Source organism: Myotis yumanensis, unplaced genomic scaffold, assembly GCF_028538775.1.
Source record: "Myotis yumanensis isolate MYYU_CA2020_CCGP unplaced genomic scaffold, mMyoYum1.0.hap1 SCAF_17, whole genome shotgun sequence".
In the NCBI taxonomy this organism is placed as follows: domain Eukaryota; kingdom Metazoa; phylum Chordata; class Mammalia; order Chiroptera; family Vespertilionidae; genus Myotis; species Myotis yumanensis.
Window position 1 is genome coordinate 27434099 of NW_027223768.1, and position 23305 is coordinate 27457403.

At 42.7% G+C, this 23305-nt stretch overlaps 1 protein-coding gene across 2 annotated transcripts in view; it reads right to left on the reverse strand.

Moving 5' to 3' along the window:
* Positions 1–3774: 3774 nt before the first annotated feature.
* Positions 3775–23305, reverse strand: part of CENPF (centromere protein F) — a 47761-nt gene continuing 28230 nt past the window's right edge. For both annotated transcript variants that reach the window (XM_070396188.1, XM_070396187.1), the window contains exons 13-20: positions 19058–21868; positions 17661–17813; positions 14745–14921; positions 14234–14395; positions 11645–11810; positions 10108–10563; positions 8198–8376; positions 3775–4727 (exon numbers count right to left, since the gene is read on the reverse strand). In XM_070396188.1, coding sequence (XP_070252289.1) covers positions 4530–4727; positions 8198–8376; positions 10108–10563; positions 11645–11810; positions 14234–14395; positions 14745–14921; positions 17661–17813; positions 19058–21868 — 4302 coding nt within the window. In that variant the 3' untranslated portion in view covers positions 3775–4529. The remainder of the gene's footprint in view (positions 4728–8197; positions 8377–10107; positions 10564–11644; positions 11811–14233; positions 14396–14744; positions 14922–17660; positions 17814–19057; positions 21869–23305) is intronic.

Consider the following 23305-nt stretch of genomic DNA (forward strand, 5'->3'; position numbering starts at 1 on the left):
CAAGGAACACCCTCGTAGGGACTGCCCAATGTCCAGCAGGAGCGGGTGGGCTCCCAGCCAGCAAGTGCTGTTAGATAACACAGCTGCAATTCCATTCGCAGTATCTGTTCACGTTTAAAACTCAGGAGTATCCCAGTGTTTTGCTAAAACGTCTATGGAAAGCTGCTATTTTCCAACCTGCTTGTAAAAGGGGCATTGGGGAAGAGCAAAAGAAGGGAAATTTTCTACCGTCACAACAGAGGAACTCTGGCTGGAAACCCAAACACGATGTCAAAGGGTTAAATGAAGTTAAATAAAGCACATTTTCCTTAGGTGTGGAGTTGTCCAAGGCTCGAAAAGAAGGAAAGTTTTCCCACTGGGTTCAGAATGGGATTCTAAAAGAACTTGTCAAATTGCTGTCTGGCTTCCTGGGCCCTGGATCCATTTTCTCTCCCCTGGGGGTTTAGTGGTAACAGTCGAGGAGCTGTGGACTGGGGATGAAGACTAGAGCCACAAACTTAGTAACTTCTTTGGGTCTCTTCTTGAGTGCTAAAATAGGACCCATTTCACAAGATTATTCAGTATCAGCCCAGCTGGTGTGGTTCAATGGTTGAGCATCGATCTATGAACCAGGAGGTCACAGTTTGATTCCTGGTCAGGGCACATGTCCTCGTTGCAGGCTCGATGCCCAGTAAGGGGCGTTCAGGAGGCAGCTGATCAATGATTCTTTCTCATCATGGATGTTTCTCTCTCCCTTTCCCTTTCTTTCTGATATATATATATATATATATATATTAAATGTCTACTTTTATACTAAACTTTCATATCCAAAGCCTTACAAATCGTTTTGATTTTGCAAGGTTTTCTAAAACACTCTTTAAAAGGATTTATTTAAAGTAAATAATGCTTATGCATTAAATTAGTAGTTATAATTTTATGTTTAAAATTGTAATATAAGGTAACACAGTCAGATGCCATCACCCTAGACTTGAGGTCTGCACTGCACAGAGAAAAGTAGAAATCCTTCTGTCACCTGAATATCTGTACTGTAACTCTGACCCTATCCCAGCTTTTATCCAATGAAGATAATCTCTATTTTGCAAAATTGTTGTGAGATACATTATAATTATTAACACGGTGTCCCCAGACATATGAGTCAGTTCTGTGTTTCTTACCTCATCCCAGCCTACACAATGGAGAGCCTAATGTCTCCATTAGAGGCAAAGGTGAAAGGTTTGAGCAACATGTGAAACCGCTTTAGCAAATGTCTATAACTCTGCACACAGTGTCTTGAGTTGAGCCACAACGCAGGTGAGTGGTGGCATTAGATACCTGGCTCTTGCGGGAGGTAGGATGCTAGCTTGAGGCCCTCAGACTTTTCTAATGAGAACAGCCTGGGTGTCCTGATGTACTCCAAGTTCTGTTCTCTCTCGTCAGTGGACCCAGCAGCGCTCCTTCCTCTATGCTATGATGGGAACAGAAGTGGGAGGGAGAGCAGAGTTTAACGATCCTCAATTACCTACTCCAGCACTTAGCGTCCTCCAAGAAATCATTTACCCCCTTTCTCAGCCACAGAAGAGAAATATAAAATAGAAGCCAATGATTAGTACAACTTCTGACTTAAAATAATTGACCAGAGGCCCGACTGGCATGGCTCAGGGGTTGAGTGGTGACCTATGAATCAAGAAGTCACGATTGGGTTCCTGGTCAGGGCACATGCCTGGGTTGTGGGCTCAATTCCTAGTAGGGGCTGTGTAGAAGGCAGCCAGTCAATGATTCTCTCTCATCATTGATGCTTCTATCTCTCCCTCTCCCATCCTCTCTGAAATCAATAAAACTGTATTTAAAAAATAATAATTGACCATAGTTTATCTTCTCATTTAAATTAATTTGAAGATGTACAGACACAGTCTGGATGACTCTGGAAGAACTGGAGATCTATGGCCTGAGTCATGCTAAGAGCAGTTAGGCATCTTTGTGGATTCAAACTGTTGGGAAGTAGAATACATCTCCCTTCCTAGAGTGAGGGGGCCCTGGGAAGATGTGCCCTGACATCCTTCCAGGTCCAAACAAATGTGTGAAAATGATACTGTGGTTCCAACAAAATAGATCGGCATCAAATGAGAAAAACCACAAATAGGTCTCAAAGGTTCTCACGTGTGCAGAGGTGGAGGGGTGACTCTTAGGAAATCAGACTATGTTAAAATGTGGGGTTTTATTCCCATCTTGTTGAGGATGCAGTCCCTTTGGACTCTTGATAATACCCCAAAACACAGCCATCTCAATGCCTACAGAATATTCAAGACAAAAGAATCATCTCAGCCAACCCCCACATAGTGCAGATGGGAACTCAATTCCTAGACTTCTGGGCTTGGTCTATTTCCTCATAGATTTGTCAGCTGGGATCTTATTTGTGAATCGACTGTTTATGAGGTATTTCAGAGCTGGGACTGTAGCATACTTTTGTTTTTTTTTAAAAAACACTATTTTTTAAATTGATTTCATAGAGGAAGGGAGAGCGAGAGAAACATCAATGATGAGAATCATTGATCAGCTGCCTCCTGCACACCCCACACTGGGGAATAAGCGCAACCCGGGCATGTTCCCCTGACCAGGAATCGAACCCTGACCTCCTGGTTCATAGATCAAAGCTCAACCACTGAGCCACACTGGCCAGGCCTTACTTTTCATCTTACATGCAGCTCAGCTCCGAGTCGACGAGTGCTGTTAGGCCAAGGGAAAGAACAATGTCCTGGCTGTCCCTTCATAGGGTTATGAACAGGAAAATGGCAGGCACGCCAGTATTCCCTGAAATGAGGAAGGAGCCGCAGCTCCGGCCCACCCAGGAAAAGGTGAAGAGGCTTTCAAGGACCCACAGGACGACTCATCCAGCCCTTCTGAGTGGAATCTTCCAGTCACTGAGGACAGCCAACAAAGCTGATGGGCTGGCCCCAGGGAGGTCTGCTCAGGGTCATGCCCTTGAACACATGGCAGCCTCGGGGTGATTTGTGATAAGGACACTGCACCGGACCACAACCTCGAGCAATTGGAGAAACGGGAGGAAAGTCAGGGTATCAGCTTTCAGTACATGAATACCAAGCAGTTTAGTATCACAGCAGCATTATCCAACAGTGGCCACCTTGCAAAGGACGAGGTTAAAATACAAATGAACACTGGTCAAGGTTTATACATCAATCTGAACCGAAAGCCAAGAGCAAATGATCTTTTACTAACTCATGTCCTGGAAAATTTTTTACCCTGATTCAAGGACACAGGGTCTCGGTCCAAAGTTTTTAGATTTGGTATGGCTCATAATGCCTGCATATTTTCAAAACCCTGTCATCAGCCCAGCTGGCGTGGCTCAGTGGTTGAGCATCGACCTATGAACCAGGTCATAGTTCAATTCATGGTCAGGGCTTGGTCCCCAGCGTGGGGTGTGCAGGAGGCATCCGATCAATAATTCTCTCTCATCACTGATGTTTCTATCTCCCTTCCTCTCTAAAATCAATAAAAATATATTTTTTAAATAAACCCGTCATCACAATGAGCTGAAAAATACCACATACTCATATCCTGATATGATTTAATGGGGACATACAATATGGTAGATACTGGCTGGACACAGTACATTCCCATATAATCTTCATGGCCTATATTTCAAATCACCTTTTACTATAACTGAGTATGTTTACCCACTACATACACTAGTATTACTTGCTGGACTAGTTTCACTTTTGTAAGAGGATTTTGAAGTTGGCAAGAAGTGGTCACAATATTCATAATGCATTTATATTTAGGAATCATTTTGATAGAAACAAAGGTGATTTTTTTATTAGAAAGAAAAAAAAGCCTTATTTTAATATAACACCACTGTTTGTGAGAATGTACATCAAACCGGTCTTAGAAAAACAAAAAACATCACAATGACAGAAAATTTGAAATATTACATCTTTGAGGAGCCTGCAACCAGGCCACCTGGAAATAAACATACAGCTCCCACCGCCACCACACACAAATATGTACATGTTGTAGAAGCAAAGGTTTAGGAAACACATTGGAAGAGAAGGGTGGACACAGCCATATGTGTATATGTGAGCATGTTTTCCTTAGGAACATGTAACATGGTTTTCCTTCATTTTACTCAGCTCAAAGGAATTCTCCATCTGAAACTATCTCATGCCCAACACTAAACATAGGAAACAGCTAAGGCAAGTTTCCATTTTCCTGGGAGCTGTTCATTGGAAATATAAAATGTTTCGCATTTTTTTAGTATAAAATCCACACACAAACAGAAGTTATATGATATAGTGCTTGCCACTCAATGCAACATTACAAAAAGCCTTCCTTCTACACTACAATTTCCAGCTCTAAAGAGGAGTGTAATGAGGAAGGTGATCAGGGCTTCCAAACTTTTCTAATACTTCTAACGGGGGATCCAAAGAGACCAATGTAGTTAGATGGACAAGGAACTGTTTTCTTCCCACTGACGTGTCCCTGACCACAGACAAGCCCCTGTCGGCCACCGGCGAGGGTCCTAACACACAAGTCTCTTACTGGACCCGGCAGTTCTCGTTGGGCTTGGTACCGGCTTCTGGACTGGGGGCGAGCTGGCCTCGCTTGGACCTCAGGCCCTCCCTGGGGCTGCCAGCCGAACGTCTCTCAGGAAGGTTACTGACCGAGAGAGGTCTCACGGGGGGTTCTCGGAAGGTGCTGCCGGCATCCGCTGGGCTTTGCTGAGCAACCTTGACCTGCAACACAAGCACCTTTGTTAGAGTTTCAATCACATTTCTACAGCATGAAAAATCCCTTTGTCATCAGATTTAAGGCTATTCTTCTTCCCCAGGAGTTGTACATAGTGTTACCACTTCTTCTTCCCTAAAAACAGGCCCTACCTAACAGCTAGGACGATGTCAAACGTGACCTCCGATGAGTCGCCTTGCAAACTGTCCCTGACGCCTCTGATGGGCAGAGACGTGCTCCCAAGGCCGGTGTGACACCATCAGCCCAGAGGGCAGCTCTCTGAGGGCAAAGACTATGTCCTCGTTACCTCCGTATCCCTTGTTCCCACAATATGCTGGACTACCTGGCAAACACTCAATATACACCTCAGAGAACCCAAACCAGCTTCCGTTTACCCTCTGAACCACTTCTGTTATTCAAATGAGTATAATCCAAATGAGAAAGACCACCTCCACAGGGTATAAGCTTTATCTACAACATTTCAATGACCCACCACCTATTCCTCATATAACGGCACTTTTCTCCTGCTCCCTGCATCATTGTTTGCCTTCCATATTGGATTTGGATTAGAGGTGAAGGGCAGCCATCTAATAATCACGTCTGGTGATAGTAAATCTTCGTTCTGATGACTGGCCTTTTAAAAGCCAGAAGGATCTCAGAAAATATGAGACTTAGAAGCCAAGCAGAGTCAAGACTTTTTTTGAGGGTTACACAGTATCGAAAGAAGATGGAAGCGGGCGGGGGGAGGGGGGGGGTGTCGAAGAAAAAGAGGAACAAGACAGCTGACATGCACAAAAACTCCACTTAACCGAAGTTAAGGTAGGAGTGGGAGAGTCAGGTAGGAAGATCTTTAAAAAAAACGAGGACCGGCCCTGACAAGGGCCACGCGTGCCCAGCACCGACCGAGAAGCAGCTCAGCGACAGTCACTTCCTGTGCGGTGGCCACCAGGGACCTCCCTCTGCAGCAGTAAGAAGAATGGAAATTGTGTCTCCATTTATATTCTTTCCATAGGAAGTATGTGGCTTTAAAAGGCAGCTAAATACTTTTCATTACAGAACACAGCAAATCTGGCCAACAGATCAAATCCCTGGAAAGCTCGCCCCGACCTCAGATTCTGTGCAGGACACGTAAAAGGAGCAGCAGCCCTGAAGGGCCAGGACCAGGGCTCAGTGGAAAATCACCGTCATGGAAAGTTGAAGGGAAAACAGAGTTTTATGGTACTTTTTTTAAAAGTAGAAAGTGATATAAAAGGCAGGCATTTCCCTTGAACCCATCAGATGCAGGAGAATCAAATTTCTAGGTCCATCATGGAAGAGAGAGAAAGAGAGGAAGAGAGAGAGAGAGAGAGAGAGATCACATTGATTCTCTTTTCTGAGCTAATAAAATTCTTTCTTACCCCCAGTTTAATAGCCAAGGTCCATCCCTGGACTTCCCCCACCTCTAGGTTCAATTTCTCTGATACTGGGTTGAAGAAATTAGAGTCCGTGATCATTTTAAACCATGGATTTGATCCTCATGTTGGTCAGTTAGCCTCAGATTGTGAATAATGAGATGAGGTCAAATTCACCAAGTACTTAAACTCCTAAGGGCACAGAAACCCTGACTGTCTTACAAGCTATGTCTGCAGCCAGAGGGGGAGAGGGCGAGGATGCGGACGGCTCGGTGAAAAGGGACCTCATTAGAAGGAAAAAAACTCAAAGTCCCACTAAAGTGGTGACTGACTGATGCTGCGGTGACGCTTCACCATCCTCCACAGTTCAGTGGCCCATCCACCGGCACCGACCAACCCCAGGTTCAGATCAAGTCCGCATACGTCAGGCTCCCTGGCCCCCAGCAAACGAGGAGCGCCTGGGTTTATTCATCCAGAGACATAAGAGAGACTGACCCTCACCTAACCTTCCCCTCTGAACTTGTCAGATGTCACTGAGGGCCCTGATAAATGACCTAGGGAGTCATCTCGCTCAAAACTCAAGCCAGTCACTTCAGGTGAAGGCTTGTAATCCTGGGTTTCTGAGCAGCCGCTTTAGAAAAATGATGCCTTGCTCTATATTTTTCAAGCTGAATAATGAAATATGCTTAACAGATGAGGCAAGCATTTTATAAGGCGACTCGGAAAATACCGAATTAAATTAAAATTCAGCAGGCTGGGTTTTGAAGTTTGCATCTAATCACAAAGTCTCCTATAACCTCCTCTCAAGAGGGACTCCCCCCATTCATTTGCACACGTGCACAAAATTGCTTAGCAATTCATAACCGCTGGTGCCTCCCGCCGCCTGTAGCGAACACACGGGTCGCAGAGCTGCAGGAAACCATGGTTACGACTTTGCACTCAGCAATTCAACAGCAGTGTGGAGAGCAGGCCCCCTAGTGTGCAAAGCCTGTTTTCCAAGATAAGTCTGAACTCCACACGCAAACTGCTGGACCATCACTACTTCCTCATCAGAGGAGGAAAAGTGACCCGCATGGTGATTTCATGAGATGATTTCCTAGCACACCTTTAAACCTCTATTTATTATTGCAGTCCCTTCAGGACATCAGCAACAGCTCCACCCACTCAACACACATCTGTTGAATGTGAGATGCTGCATTAGACATGGGACACTGGGAAAGCATGAACATAATCAATAACCTCACAGCCCTAGCTGGTGTGGCTCAGCGGGTCCTGAGTTCGATTCCGATCAAGGGCACCTGCCCAGGTTGCAGGCTCGATCCCCAGTAGGGGGCATGCAGGAGGCAGCCCATCAAGGATTCTCTCTCATCATTGATGTTTCTATCTCTTTATCCTTCTCCCTTCCTCTCTGAAATCAATAAAAACATTTTTTTTTTAAAAAAGAAGCTTACAGAACTCACTTTGCAATTGAGAAGGCAGATTTTCAAGCAGGCAATTACAATAAAGTGGACTGGCATCACATAATGGGAGTCTGGGTACTTCCTGCCTCGTCATGATTTGCTGCTTTAGGAGCCAAACACTTCACTTGCTCCCCTGAATGTGGGGCCAGCAGGACGGACATTCGTGTGCACCGAGGAAGGAGCAGCTGCCAGCCAGCCGTGGCCCCGCCAGGACCTAGGCCCGACTCCTGGAGCATCTTACAGGTGACAGCTTTGGTCCAGCTCGGAAGCTTCACTCTTTAGAGCACTGGTTGCTTTACGGAAAAGCTGTTACGGTCACTGGAGAGCCAGGGCCTATCGCAGTATGCTCTCTGCAGTGTTTTGTTGTTACCAGCACCCAAAAGTTAAATCTAAATGTGAGAGGGGGGGGGGAGAGGAAGGAATGGGGGTAACTGATGGAGGAGGGGAAATCCTTGCACAAAATGACATTTTTTCTAATACAGACTTGAACGAGTGAAAGAAGTTTCAGACCTTTCCTCCTCAACCCTGAATTTTAAGAGCTCAGTGGGCACAGTGTCAAACCCTCGCCCGGGGAGCACTGTCATTTGCTAGATTTCAAAAGGCAGATACTTGTTCACAGGCGTTTACCTTTTGTGATCTGCTGCCACCAGCTGTTGGTTTGGAGGCCTCGGTCTGGTTCTCTTTGTGGATATTGGATGGGGATGGAGTTGACTTCTGGGCAGCAAGGCGGGGGCTGGTCCTAGTTGCCATGGTTGTTCTTCGCAGGACATAGGGACTTGTCTTTCCCGTTGGGATATCAGCAAACCCTAAGGACAAAAAAGCTGCCTGTCAACACTGCTAGGTCCAATTCTATCCATAATGGAAAAGATATGCACTAGGTCACATTTAACAGATAAACGCTTTCTCTTAGCCACAGAGAACAGAGATTAACTTCTCAGTTACCCTGGGAGTCGTCACACTGAATAACTAACTAACTAACTAACTAACTAACTAACAGGTTTTCTCTTATTAGAAACATAAAAAACCACAATGGAAAAAGAAGGGGAAAACATAAAATATTCTTCTATGAGGATCTCTATTCTTGTGTTTTTCTAAGATCGAAAGAACACACCAGGTAATCCCTCCTGTAAAATTTGGATTAAAGGGGGTGGGGAGGAAGAGGGTAAATGGAAAGAAAAATAAAAACCAAAAGGCCAGTTGTTGTTTCTGGAGGGAAGTGTAAAACGCTACAGCTACTTGAGGCGACTGCCCTCGGGTGAAGACCAGGAGGGGCAGAGATCTGACCTTGCTAAGCGGGATTTCAATCTCACTCTGTAAACATCCCCTCCTTCCACAGAAGGACCCCATGTGACTTGTGATGACAAGAGAAAGCTTACCCAAGGACACTAATGGACAGGATCATCACACACACTATGGAGTGGCACTGACTAAACTAAACTAAACTAAAGCAACTTTTGATTTGGTTTGTTTTTAACCCTTAAACTACAAATAAAAACCAGTAAGAAGGAGGAGATTTATCACTTTTTTTGGAATTAGATATCCTAAGGGCTAGAGTTACTTAGAACAGTGCTTCTCAACCCATCTATGGCAAAGAATCAGTTTTGATAATTTGGGGGGGTGGGAGTTGGGGTGTGTAATTTCTATGGAATGACACTGTTGTTGTATGATATAGTAAGAATGAATCAATAGAGAAATGATTATGTGCTTGGATGTTGTGACAATGTCAAACTGCTATGAAAACTTGAAACTCTTACTCTTGATTTCTGTACATTGGAGGTTTTTTGTATTTTGTTTTGTTGGGGGAGGGGGGGAGGTCATGAACCAGTAACAACAGTTCCCCCTCCCTGGGCCACACTTGGAGGACAACTTAAAAAAACAAAACAAAACAAAAAAAAAAAGCCTTGCCCTTGCTGGTTTGGCTCAGTAAGTAGAGCATCGGCCTGAGGACTGAAGAGTCAAAGGGTCCTATCTCAGTTGTAGGCTTGATCCCTGGCCCCAGTCAGTGTGTGTATGGGAGGCAAACAATTGATGTGTCTCTCTCACATCAATGTTTCTCTCTCTGTTTCTTCTCTTCTCTTCCACTCTCTCTCTCTCTAAAAAAAAGAAATCAATGAAAAAATATCCTCGGGTAAGGAGTAAAAAAAAAAAAAAAAAAAGTAAAAAGGTGGTACATGGCTTCAGCCAGGGGGGCAGCATCTGCAGGCCCATCCTCCAGCCCTTGACTACAGACAGGAAAGCTAGGAGGGTGTCCTAGAGTTGGGGACTTTCCAGCACAGGAATATCAAATTCCAAACAGCTTTCAACCAGTCACTCCGCAAATGGACCAGCCGTTTCTGTAGTGGGACATGAGCAACTAGGTCCTATTTGGTCTCATGACAGAAAGGAAAACACATGCCTTAAAAGTAGGCAACCGCTTCTGAACTTTTGTTCGTACAGTTGCACAATAACCTGAAACTCAATGCTTCTCTTTTGCATGGGAAATGCCCTGTGGACTTTCAAAAGAACACAGATAATCTTGTTCTACACCTATGCCGTACCTTTCTTTACAACTTCTGGAAGCCCCTCGAGCTCAAACTCGGCATCTTCTGCGTCCTCAGCAGGGTGAGCGCCACTGCAGATCGCCTTCCGGCTTCTCTTAGGAAACGAGTCTGGGGTGGATGGTGCTGCTCCTCCCCCATCCTCCCAAATCCCACTGTTCCTTTGCCTTTTGCCTGAACCTTTACTCTGGCCGGACGACTTCTGCTTTTCAGTGACAGAAGGGACTGGAGACGATCCTGGGACAACTGACTTCGGCGAAGGAGAACTTTGGACATTAGGTTGAGATTGTTGTGTTTCTAGCATCTCTTTGGCTCTCTCCAACTTCTCATAGCTTATAAGCAGCGCACAGTACTTATCCAGATACTCCTCTGCCTCCTTGCTTTTCTCTTCGAGGGTTTCTTTCAGTTCCTTCACCTCGGTCTTTAATTCATCTACATTAGCATCCACAACAGGACCTGTCAGAAATCATACTGCGTCACTTCACATTCCTCTAGTTGACACTGGACATCATAAAGCAGAAAACCTTGGGCTTGTGTTTTTTATTTTTATTTTTTTTACAAATTGGGGAGATATATCTATACATGTTCTTAGAGTTTAAACAACCCTCATTTGGGAGGGATCACATCAAGGTTAATATTCTTATTAGGACAGCTTACATACCTAAATCTCAAGCTTGTATTTCCTCCAGCCTATCAAACTTTCTTGCAGTTGTTCATATGAGAGCAAATGGATTAATTTAGCACATCCCTTATGATCCCTGTCCATTCTTTCCACCATACATGAATAAACAACCTAAGCTGGTAAAGAATATGAAGTCCCAGTTGTGACGGCTCTGGGAGGCAGGTCCCAAAGGCTCTGAAAACCATTTGTAAGCAAAGGAGAGTCTGATGGACAAAAGCTTGGGGGAGGCTATGAAGTGGGAGTCTTGGGCAACCTGTAGCTCCACAGATGCATTAAAGCCATTGGAAAACCTCCTTGGAGCCCCATATGCTCTGGGATTCTTCTCAGCGGGAAGACCCACCCTGCATACAATGCTCGCCATCATCTTTCCACACAGTAAGCAGCATTCCCCTCGGGCATAAGTGGAAAAAAGTGGTCTTTTCTTTTTTATTTTATCTCCACACCCAAAAATAAGCCTCCCACCCTCCCACGTGGCAGAGCCATGGGGATGGACCCAGGACGACCAGAACCAGCTGTTTGTAAGTTACCAGCACCAGCTCAGAGGCCAATCTGCCTGTGACGTAGGAGCTACTTAGATGGGCATCATCACATGAAAACTCTTCCTGGAATGGCTCGCTAGCAAAAAGTGCTGCCAGTCTTTTGTACGTTTCATGGAACAGCAGATGTGACCATCCTATTTCAAAATGCAGGGTTCATTCTGAATCCTATGAATGACCCCAAGCCGAGCACAACATTCAAAAACTGGAAATAAACATCTGCTGCGAATCAGCGGGCAGTAACAAACAGAGTGCTAAAACCAAGCCTGGCGCACACACACCAGCGAGCGCTGGCCTGGCCATGCCCCGCTGACCCCACCTGAGTTCCGTTTCCCCAGCGCAGCATCTTCCAGGCGAGACAGCTCTTTCTGCAGCAGCTCCTTTTCCTCTTCCAGCTGCTTACAGGATTTGATCAACAGCTTGATTTTCCCCTGGGCACGCTCCTTTTCCTTCTTCAGCTGACTGGCATATTTTAGATTGTCCGTCTACAAAGCAAAACCTTGAATTTAAAACCTTCAACTTCTTCTAGTGAGCACACAGAAAAATAATCATGAGATATAACTAAGAATCATATATTGTAAATCTAAGATTATGTTCAAACTGAAACATCTAGAGATGAATCAAACAATTCACCTTTTCTACTCAGTTTTCCAGGTCTCCCCAATAGACGCTGGTTTTGTCACTTCCCATCTTAGCATCAGCAAGCATAGAGCATGGTGCTAAGATAATGTTCTCTTAAGTGGCTCACCCTGCCTGTGTTTATCCAACACGGGGCAGGGATAAGAGTCCATGGACATATTCATGGTGGGTCAAAAATTCTGAGAATTATGTTCCCATTTGTAATGTCCTGCTGGTGCAAAATTTCAATACCTAAGATAGCATTTGTCTTAGTCACACCAAGTGAAGGCTAAATAACATTATGGCTCACAATACAAATTTAAATCTTATATGTAGCTCAACTAGAAAGTGAATAGAATGGTGGGAGAATTGTGGCATCATGCACTTCTCAGCATGCAAGTTCAAGCTCCTTCACCACAATTGCAACATCCTAAAAAAAAGCTCTGAAAATGATTTAGAGGCAAAACTTAACCGGATACCGAAGTATTTCTAATCTTTATTTATCCCACTTTGTGAGAAGAGTCACACATTTTGCTACAGAAATATGGATTGGTATGAATATTACCAGAGAGCCTGCTAGGATATTATATAATATGTGGCATGTGCATTGTATTATGTAATATCTAAAAAATGCATAATTCTAAAACAAATTAGCTTTAAGAGTTTCTGGTAAGAGATCATGAATATATAAAGGCAAACCAAACTATTAAAATAAAAGAACTTGAGCACCATAATCATGTTGCTAGTAATTTAATTCTCTGTGTTATTTCACCTTGAGATCTTGTATTAGCCATGTTGCAGTTCATCTGCACTTGTGAAATTTTCTATTTCTGAATCCAACCCTAATTGGATTGGAGATGGATTAATTCCATTTCAACAATGCTTATCAACTGGTACCTCACTGAAATTACATGTGATCTGAATAGACTCAACAATGTATCATTTTGTACATGGTACATACACAGACATTCCCCACAGTAAAACTGTCAAAGATTAAAAAGGCAGAAAGTGAATAAAAAAGTAGACCTGAAGCTACATCTTTCCATTATTAAAACGAACATATCTCATTTTGTAACAGAACATCATTGAACATTAACATTATTCTAAATTTTATGAGTATGTATAATTTTTAAAATACATATATTTTTATTTCAGAGTGGAGAGGGAGACAGAGATAGAAACATCAATGATGACAGAGAATCAATGAGCAGCTGCCTCCTACATGCCCTCTACTGGGGATTGAGCCGCAACCGGGCATGTGCCCTGACCCAGAATCAAACCGTGACCTTCTGGTTCATAGGTCGATGCTCAACCACTGAGCTACACCAGCCAGGCATGAGTGTGTATTTAGTTTTCTGTTTGAATATATTCAATATACAATTAGTTACCATAATCTTTAAAATTTAAATCATCTTTCAGTAAAGACTTTTATGGGACAATATTTATTATCCAGGTTCATTATTATACATTCTGAATGGTATTCATTTTGTGAAAATTATCTGTAGAAATCAAAACAGCCTCCCTTTACAAGTAGAATTCCTGAAGCGCCACCTCCAGTCTAAGAACCCTGGGACTAGGGTTCACCTCCTTGTCTCTGAAGAACACAGCTTTAGGATCCCTGGGTGGAGAGGAAGAGGAGAATGCACACCTACCTATGCCTAACCAAATGCCCTGTCTCACTTTTGCCAAAGTGGGTTTGATGACAGCAATGAACTTGGAGACCCATTAAGCAAGAATTTGGAATTACCACCAAATTATTACTTAGGAACCCACCCTAATCTGTCAGTGGTACAACCTTCACCTCCATCTCAAGAAGTCTTGAAGTAGTTTGAGAGGGTTCGCTGAGCAATGAATAAAGTTCATACAAGCCATGAGACTGTAGGCCATCCACTGACTTTTAAAAATAACTCAGCAGAGAATTGATGAGTGATATTATTTATAACGGCAAAAACCTTTTTCACAAAAATTAAAATGAAACCTCGTAATTCAATACCATTAAAACCACAGTGATTCTGCATAAGCCATTCGAGGTCATGAAGCAATGAGAAGTGAACATATTACCCTGCTGGTGTGGCTCAGTGGTTGAGCGTAAACCTATGAACCAGGGGGTCATGGTTTGATTCCCAGTCATGGCTCATGCCTGGGTTGTGGGCTCAATCCCCAGTGTGGGGTATGCAGGAGGCGCAGCCAATCAGTGATTCTCTCTCAGCTATGTCTCTCTCCCTCTCCCTCTCCCTTCCTCTCTGTAATCAATAAAAATATATTTAATAAAAAAAAAGAGTAAACATACCTTGGTTCTCTTCAGTTCCTCTAAAAGCTCGGTGGCTGCTTTCAAAGAGTTATTGAGTTCCTCTTTACTGGACTTCAAGAGGTCGATCTCCACCTTTTGGGAGCCGAGACACGCTTCCTTAGACGCCAACTTCTCCCGATAGGTCTGGATTTCCATTTCATGCTGGGGCAGAAAATACTACTTTAGCCTAGCCACGAGGCTCAGCTAAAAACATTGCAAGCAAAATGAACTAAAAATAGACCTGCTGTTTCAAGGGCCATTACCAATGGTCTTTGTGCCTCTCCTACTACTCTACCCCGAGATGGAAAGGTATTTTTTAAAAAATCAGTTATGAATGAGACATGTGCAGGTAATGGAGGGAAAGGTAGTGAGGAAAATATGATGGCACCCTTCCTAAGGTCATACAGCATAATAATGATGCAGAACTTTGACCTTCTTGCAAAAAAATGATTCACTTCCATGGTCAACACACACTCTCCAGCTCCCCCACTAACCAAACTCCGAGGATCACCTGTTTGTTTGTATCCAGAAGCAAAGTTTGGTGTTTCTTTTCAGCTTCCTGGAGCTGTAGCTGGTATCCAGCTATTTCTTCTCTCATTTTCTCTTGCTTTTCCATCTGGTCTTTTTGTAGGCAATCCAAACTCCTTTTCAATTCACTATTTTCTAGCATGAATTCCTTCAATTGACCCTAATGAATAAAGTTATACAAGCACGGGAAAATAATTAAGAACCTTGATATACGTCTTCAGGAAATACTGAGTACTGAGGGGGAAAAAATAGTTTATAGGCAAGACAAAAACCTATACAGAATAATGCTATAATCCTTAGCAGTGTATTCACTTTAAATTGCAATTTCATCTGCAGTAACAATTTCCCCCATTCTAGCCCAGCCACCTCCTAGGTCACATCCATTGGGACCACAGAATCTCCGAAACCTGACTTCCACTAAACCACTCTGAGACTATACCCTCCTGGCTACCAGGTTCGCTTATTTAAGTGTTTCCATTGCAGTAACTCCTTGACCTCATCAACAGCACCACCATGACGACCTTCACATTCCAGACTTACAGTTTTCTTCCTTGGCCAGCTTTGATTCCATGTTCTATCACTTTAAGAATTTCCTTCCAAATGACCTGAACTCTTTATCTTTAGCCCCTCTCCTCTGTGCAGGACAGGCAGAACCACAACCCTGGAGGCACCTGCCTCCCCTGTGCCTGATCCAACAGAGCTGCCTCTATATACATATGAATGTATATAGAGTCTATATACGTACTGTGTCCACTGCCTCATCTCCTATTCACTCAACCCACTCCAGCCTGGTTTCATCCCAACTCCTTCTGAAATAGCTTTTCATGGCATCGTCCACCTCCACGTTGTAAATCCAAGGAACACACTTAAGTCCTCATCTATCTGACCTGTAAGTAGGATCTGAGGCTCTGACCCTTCTGCCTTGAGAGCCTCCACTCTTGGCTGCTGGGACACGACTCGCCCCTGGTTGGCCTCACCATGGCTCCTCTGTTTCCCGGCTTGTTCTTCCACCCGCAAATCACACTGCACACTGGGGGATCTTTGGGCTTCGTCTGTATTTTCTATCACTGCCGTAATTCTGAAATCTGACCTATATTCTGAACTAGCCAAATGAATATATCCACTCCAAACCTTTCCTTTAAATGCCAGCCTCGTGAATTTGGTCACTTCAGACTTTATTCGAACACTTTACCATGGCCTTCCTTCCTCCCTAATCTTTTCTCATATCATTTTCCATCTGATTTCAGCCACAATGGCTTCCTTTCAATTTCTGAAAAACACAAAGACTTTACCATACTGCTCCTGAGACCCAGAAGGTTCCATGCTCTAGCTGGTTCTTTGCAGATCTGACTCCTCATCCTACAGGCAACATTCTCTGACCACCCGATCTCAATTAGGTTGTTGCCTACCCCCACAGCCCAATCCCAATTGTTCGACAATAAAGAATCTTATTTCTTTCATTTATAGCACTTAACAGTTTGTAATTATTTCATGTTTCCTATTTAATGCTTTATTGTGTGTCTAGACCGCAAGCTCTATGAGTACAAGCAGCACAGGAGAGGTAACGGTTCGACATTCTATCCCCTAACCTTACCAGTGCTTGTCATTTATAGAATGAATAAAATGAGGGAATGAAGCAATAGCAAGCCAACACCCTCACCTGTATACACTTAAGGTTAAACACCTATAAGTGAAATACGAATAACAATATACTTGGGATAGTCCCAAGATGCTCAGTGCCAAAGATTTCAGCAGATGCGATACTCAAACTTATCATCAGTTAGGAACTCCTTCTACACAGCATTGCCAGAAAATTCCTTGTCAATTTCCGAGATTAAACACCAAAAGATTTAAATTTTCATTAGCTTGAATGTAGTACTTTAAAGAAAAATACAACTTTCCTCAACTTCTTTCTTACACAGGCTATTACAAATGTCACTTCAACTTTTTGTGATTATTCAGGTTCATAATCACAACTCCATTCTGCTATCCTTTCCTAAGTACTCCTTAGGGATGAAGCTGCATGAGGAATATATGGACATCTGGGAGTGGCAAGCGGGTTTCCCTACATCTGCCTGCCCTGCATGCACAGTGGCTGCTACCTGGGACTCAGTGTTAAGAAACTGAGGAGGAAGGGAGGCAGCGTGAATCAGCAGTGTCTGCTATGGGAACAGCAGTGAGGAGTGGCAGCCCAGATGCTATAGATCTGCCACATTCACCCGGCTCTAAAATAGCATCCACGACCGGTTGGTGTGGCTCAGTGGTTGAGCAACGACCCCTGAACCAGGAAGTCACAGCTCGATTCCAGGACACATGCCCAGGTTGCTAGCTAGGTCCCCAGTAGGGAGCATGCAGGAGGCAGGCAATTGATGATTCCCTCTCTTCATTGATGTTTCTCTCTCCCACCTCTCTCCTTTTATCTCTCTGAAATCAATAAAAAAACATTTTTAAGAAAAATAGCATCTAAGACTGCTCTAACTTTACATTTTACTGAGCTTTCTTTCTGGTATTTTGTTAGTTCTTAGCAAGATCAGTGTATGCGCATCTGTCTCTAGCAACATTTTGGCTTGTGATCTGCGGCAGGCTAGGAAAGCGGCCGATTGAAAGCTGCGTGAAATCTATTTCTGATGTGAGTTAATACAGTACAAGAGTCCCCTTCCATGAAAAAAAAAGTACTTGAGCTCCGTGACAGATCTGGTCACGTGCTCAGAGGCCTCTCGTGACTCCTGGGCTCATGACAGTGCTGGCTGATGGAGATGACTGCAAGCCCGATTGTGACATATGCGTGGGGTTATTTTTCTCAAAAGCTAAAAAAGTTTGGTACATTACAGAAGGTCTTACAAAAACAAACAAGAAGAGCGTGCACAGTGAATTGTCAATCTGTCACAGAGAAGCTTACTTTGCTGTTCTTTATTTCTTCCGACATTAAATTTAATTCTTCAGTGAGCCTGTTTTTCTCCCCACTGACTTCTTCTTCCAAACCCGTCATTTTCTGCATCATCGCATGTATTTCCCTCTGCAGCTCAGTTTCCTTCAAAGTCATAGTGTCCACCTGGAATTTAATCTTTCATCAGGACATGCTTTTGGTTTTCTGTTTTGATCAAATTAATCCCTCGCATACAACATATTCATGACATCATTTCAGACTTCGGTAAGAAAATGGGACCCAGCTAAGCCTCCTTTTACTAATCTACTCAATTAATATGCTCAAATCCCACTGGGGAGCTTACCTTTTCTTCTCAGCAAAGATTTAATAAAAGACAACAATAAGGAAAGGAATGACAACAAAAGATATTACTCAGTATTAAAATCCTTCATAAAGGCATTAAGTTGAATTAAACTTACACCTCAGAGACTACTGTATGAGGCAGTGTCTTAGATTTTTATCATTTCTTGGATCTCTACTAATCCTCCAATGCCATACTGCTCTGCAAGAAACATGGCTCTGATCAGTCACGGCCAGCTAAAGCTCTCGTTTGCATCTGCTCCTTGACGTTGAAACAGCCTGCTATAGTTTTTCTAATCATCTCTACCAGAACCGCCATCTCTTGCTAGCCACCCAAACACTTAAAATTCTTGGAAAATGAAGTTATGAAGTTATTACATTTTCTGGACACACCCTTTCTCCTTTAATATTTGTCCAGTAAAAATGTGATTTGATGGAATCACTTTGGTAGATCAGTAAGCAAGCAAAGAAGGCAAAAAACTTAATTTTTCATTAGTAAGTGAGCCTCCTGATGGCAGATCTTCCCTTTAATCATCAGCTTACAAATAACAGGAGACTAAAGGAGAAGATACAAGAGAGGGGAACTGAAAATACAAAATCCCCAGGACACACACTGGGAGCCATGAAGGTCCTGCTGTAACAATTATATCACCATCCTAATAGGTCTTTCTCCTAAAGGCAGTAAAGGCAGCCCAGGGACAAAGGGGATCCTTTCTAACTAGTATGTGTTATACCCTTTATAGCAGATTCTCACCTGGGTATGGGAGGGTACTATTCTGATGCATTGTGAGAAAGGGAAGTGTAATGAGCCAGGACCTGTGCATGACCCAGAGCTTCTCCCATGTCCAGGTGCCATATTGCAAACCTGGGCCAATCCTTAGATAGTCCCAGACAAATGTGTCCCAAAGCAAAAGAGTCACTACTACTGGAGCCAACTCAATGTCCCCCAAGTTCAAGACCTTTACAAAGTTTGGTCCAATACTGCAGGCACCATCCACAGGGAAATACAACTCACCCAGTGGTTTCCCTCCCTCATGACAACAAACGAAAATGTAGATAAAGTCACTTACTTTTTCAACCAAGGATATTTTTTCCATTTTTGTCAATTCAAGCTCTTTCTCCAGGTCCTTGTAAGAAGTCTGCAGCGCATCGAAGGTTTCCTGCAAAGTGTCATTTGTGGACCGCAGCCCTTGGATCTTTTGCTCCAATTCCACCGTCAGATTCTCCAGGTCTGCTTTTTGCTTCTTCCACACTTGCTGCTCTCCTTCCACTTGGGACAGTTTAGAGACAAGCTGCTCTCGGTCTTTGATTTGATTTTTGAGTACATGGATTTCTTCATCCTTCTTCTGGAGTTTCTGTTTGCCATCTTCGACTTCTTGGATGAGGCCATTCACAGAAGATTGCAAAATAGTGTAATTACTTTTGGCCTCATCAAGGCTTTGCAGCAACTTAGACTTCTCATGTTCAAGATAATCTACTTGACCACTCAGATCCTGTTGTTTGGCCTTCCAGGTCTCTTGGTCATCACACAAGGCTGCCACTTTCTCCTTTAGCTCTTTTAATTGAGCCTGAAGCCTCTCCTCAGCAAGTTTAGATTCTTCTTTCAGCTGAAGTTTCTCTTGCTCTCTTACTTGCAGTAGATTTTCAAATGAAGAATTTAATGTTTCCAATTCAGATACTCGTCCTTGCTCTTTTTCTAATTCTTTTGTCAGATTTTCTTTTTCTGACCTCATATTGACAAGATTTAATTCCAAATCTCTCAGATTTGGGGCCATCTCCTCTATTTTTGCTGTTAGGGTATCAACCTCTGCTTTGGAGTTCTCAGCCTCCAGAATCACACGCTCGTGGTTTTTTCTCGACATCTCTAGTTCTCTTTCAAGGTTTTCAACTCTATCCTTAAGCAAGTCTGCATGATGCTTACTTTCCTGCTGCTTCTTTTCATCAGTTTCTAGGTGGATTTTCAGCTTTTCAATGCTATTTCTCAGCTCCTGCACCACCTGCACTGGGGAGCCCAGGCTCTGCACTCTGACCTCCCTGGTTTCTTGGTCATCAAACAAGGCTGACACCTCCTCGTTCAGCTCTTTCAATTCTGTTTGAAGCATTTCCACTGCAGCTTTAGATTCTTCTTTTGTCTGCATATTTTCTTGCTCTTTTTCTTCTAATAGATTTTTTAATGAAGAGAGTAACGTGTCTAATTCAGACACCTGACCTTGTTTTTCTTGTAGCTGCTTAGTCAGATTTTCTTTTTCGGACTGTATTGCGACAAGGTTTGATTCTAAAGCTTTCAGGCGTTCAGTGGTCAATTCTATTTGTGTTTTTAGGGTCTCTACCTCTGCTTTGGAATTCTCAGCATCAAGAATTACCATCTCTTGGTTTTCCTCTGCCATCTGCAATTCTCTTTCAAGATTCTCAAGTTTATCCTGAAGTGAATCATTCTTACGCTCACTTTCTTTCAGTTTCTCTAAGACGTGGAGCTGCTTCTTCTCATCAGCTTCGATGCGGACCCTCAGTTTCTCAATGCCACTTCTCAGCTGATGCACCTCGTCTTGCGTTGAGTTCAGCCTCATGGCGACCTCGCCTTTTTCCATTACTGCAGCCTCCAAGGCCTTGGCAACGGTCAGCTTTTCCTGTTCCAATTCATGAAACTTGGTCTTTAGGCTTTCAGAGTCCCTTAAAAGCAAGTCTTTCTCATGATTCAATTGTCCGATTTGGTTTTCCAGCTCACTTTTTCCCAAAGACAGTGTGTGTGAGTCCTTTTCCAAACTCTGCAGCTGCTCCTGCAGGCGGGCATTATCTGAGGACAAATTCTGAAGGAGCTGCGTTTTGTCCTTCAGCTCATCTCCCACCACCTCAATGTGCTGTAGACACTCCTCTTGATGAGATTCCAGCTCTCGAATTTTCTCCTTCATCTTTTCAGACATCAAGTCCAATTCTTTATGTTCTTTTGACAAAGTATCTAATTCTCCATGAAGCCGGTTTCTCTCACTTGTGACCACAGAGAGTTCTTCCTCAAGATGGCTTATAACTCGCTGCTTAGATTCATAGTCTTTTTCTAATTGCAGCTTCTCTGTTTGAACTCTCTCTATGTCAGCTTCCACAGAGTGGGCATGATGCTCAATGCTGCCTTTCTCCAACTTGATCCTCTGCAGCTCATTTTCCACTTCAAGAAACCTCTCTCTCCAGTGGTCGTTTACCTTGGCTACATTATCTTGAGTAACTTCATGTGACAATTTAGCTGTGCCCATTTCTAAACTACAGTTGAGGCCTTCCAAACTTTCTACTCTCTGGTGGAACTCCAGGTTATCACAAGAAAAGGATTCCAATTTTTCCATTAAATTGGATTTTTCTTTCTTAAGTTCCTCAACTGTTTCCTCCAATTCTCTGCATGTTTCAATCTTGGTAGTTAGTTGTACTTCCTGTAAATTGAGTCTTGAATCTAACTCTTTTATTTCGCTTAGCAAAATTTCAACATTTTTGTCCCGTTCCTCTATGACATGAAGTAATCTCAAATTTTCATTTGATATCTCTTTTATCTGCAGTTGGAGATTCTGAGTGGTTACCTGAGCCTCTAGGAAATCCATAGGAACCAAAGAATTGGGACCAGAAAGTGATGACTCAGAAATGCATTCTGCAAAGTCCTGGGTTTTATCTTCCAGTGGGGAATCAGAACTGGTTTCTGGGGACAGCTCCTGAGAACATTCTCCTGCCTGCACAACTGCCCCAGGCTTGGTGCTTTTCTCCTCCTCTAGACTGAGGTCCTGCTGAGCTTCTTTTTCACACACTGGATGCATGTCCTGCTTTGGTATTCTCTCTTTAGTTTCTGAAGTAGTACGTTCTTCTGATTCGTTGGTGTCACAGTTATCATTTCCACCCTGAATAGCCTGCAGTTGTAATATAGAACAAGAATGCTTTTTATGTTTCAGGAAGAATCATAATAGAATAAATAGGCTTATTTATTATTTTATAGCAACTGGCTTCTTGCCTTGGCTCAATACATCGCTTCAAATGAAATATTTCCTACAACATTCTCTTCTCTCCATCCAAATACTCTACACAATTAAACAAACGTTCTGTAAGTGTTCTCTCTGGGCAAGGCACTGGTAAGGTCTTTATCATGAAGACAAACCTCCAGTTATTTAATCATCCACATTGGCATACTTAAATTTCATATATTGTTTTTCTTGCTAGAAATAGTCCAGATAGCCTAAATATAAAATATCTCTGTGATTATCAAACAAGAGGCTAACCAATTCCACATGAAATGCTCAGTTTCCACCTTCAGCATTTCTGATATTCTTTGAGAAGAGAAGGCAATAATGTTTTCTGTCCAGAATTCCAGCCCAAGGGCTTAACATCACCTTCCTCTCATCTGTAAAATGAGGATCAGCGGCTATGACTACTCCTGCTGACTCACCACTTGCCTTTCCTCTCTTACAGAGGCAGAAGGAACAAAGTGAGACTCGTCAACCATACAGAATTATTAGTGTAGCTGGCAGACTAGAAGGACAAAGTTATAAGTAACTAGGCAATTTCGTTTTCTATAAAGAAAGATCTTTTTATTTTTATTTATTTATTTATTTATTTTTTGATTAGCCGCCTGGCACTTTGGTTAAGGGGTTTTATTCCCTCTCTAACTTCAGGGAAAAATCCCTACCTGGGGAAACAACCTTTCTCAGAGAGGTGACCTTGGTTAAAACACATAGCGCCAAGAAGGGGAGTAAACATATTAAGAACAGTATGCCATATACGCCAGGTCCCTTGAAACATATGCTGTGCAGATGTTTCTAAGAAAGATCTTTTTAAACAACTGATACCAAATTATAGATTTGTATCAGAGCAAATTGTTATAAAATGATTCAGTAACATGTAATATACTCTTATTAGTTTCATGACTTTAACTCTGTAACATTAAAAATAGAAAGGGCAAGAGACTTTAAAATTCATATCACAATAACATTCCTAAGCTCTAATTTATTATGTAAGTGTGCTTTATTAACTCACAAAGAATGAAAACATACAACACACACATCCTGAAGACACTGTTCTGATGCCATGTAATTTTTTCCAGGAGAGTTTAAAAACCCTCTTTAGTAATTTCCCATATAATAGTGTTTAAATGTAATAACTGTGGAAATTTAGCTCCCAAAAAGGTTTATTCATATTCCTAAAGTTCTGGATTGTTTTTTTAAAAAAACTTTGGGATATTTAATGCCCTTGGACCCTAAAAAACTATTTTTAAGGTCAATTCAACATTGATTTCCATTCAACAAACATTTATTGAGTGTCTGCTAGACATGCAATTAGAGAAATAGCATGTA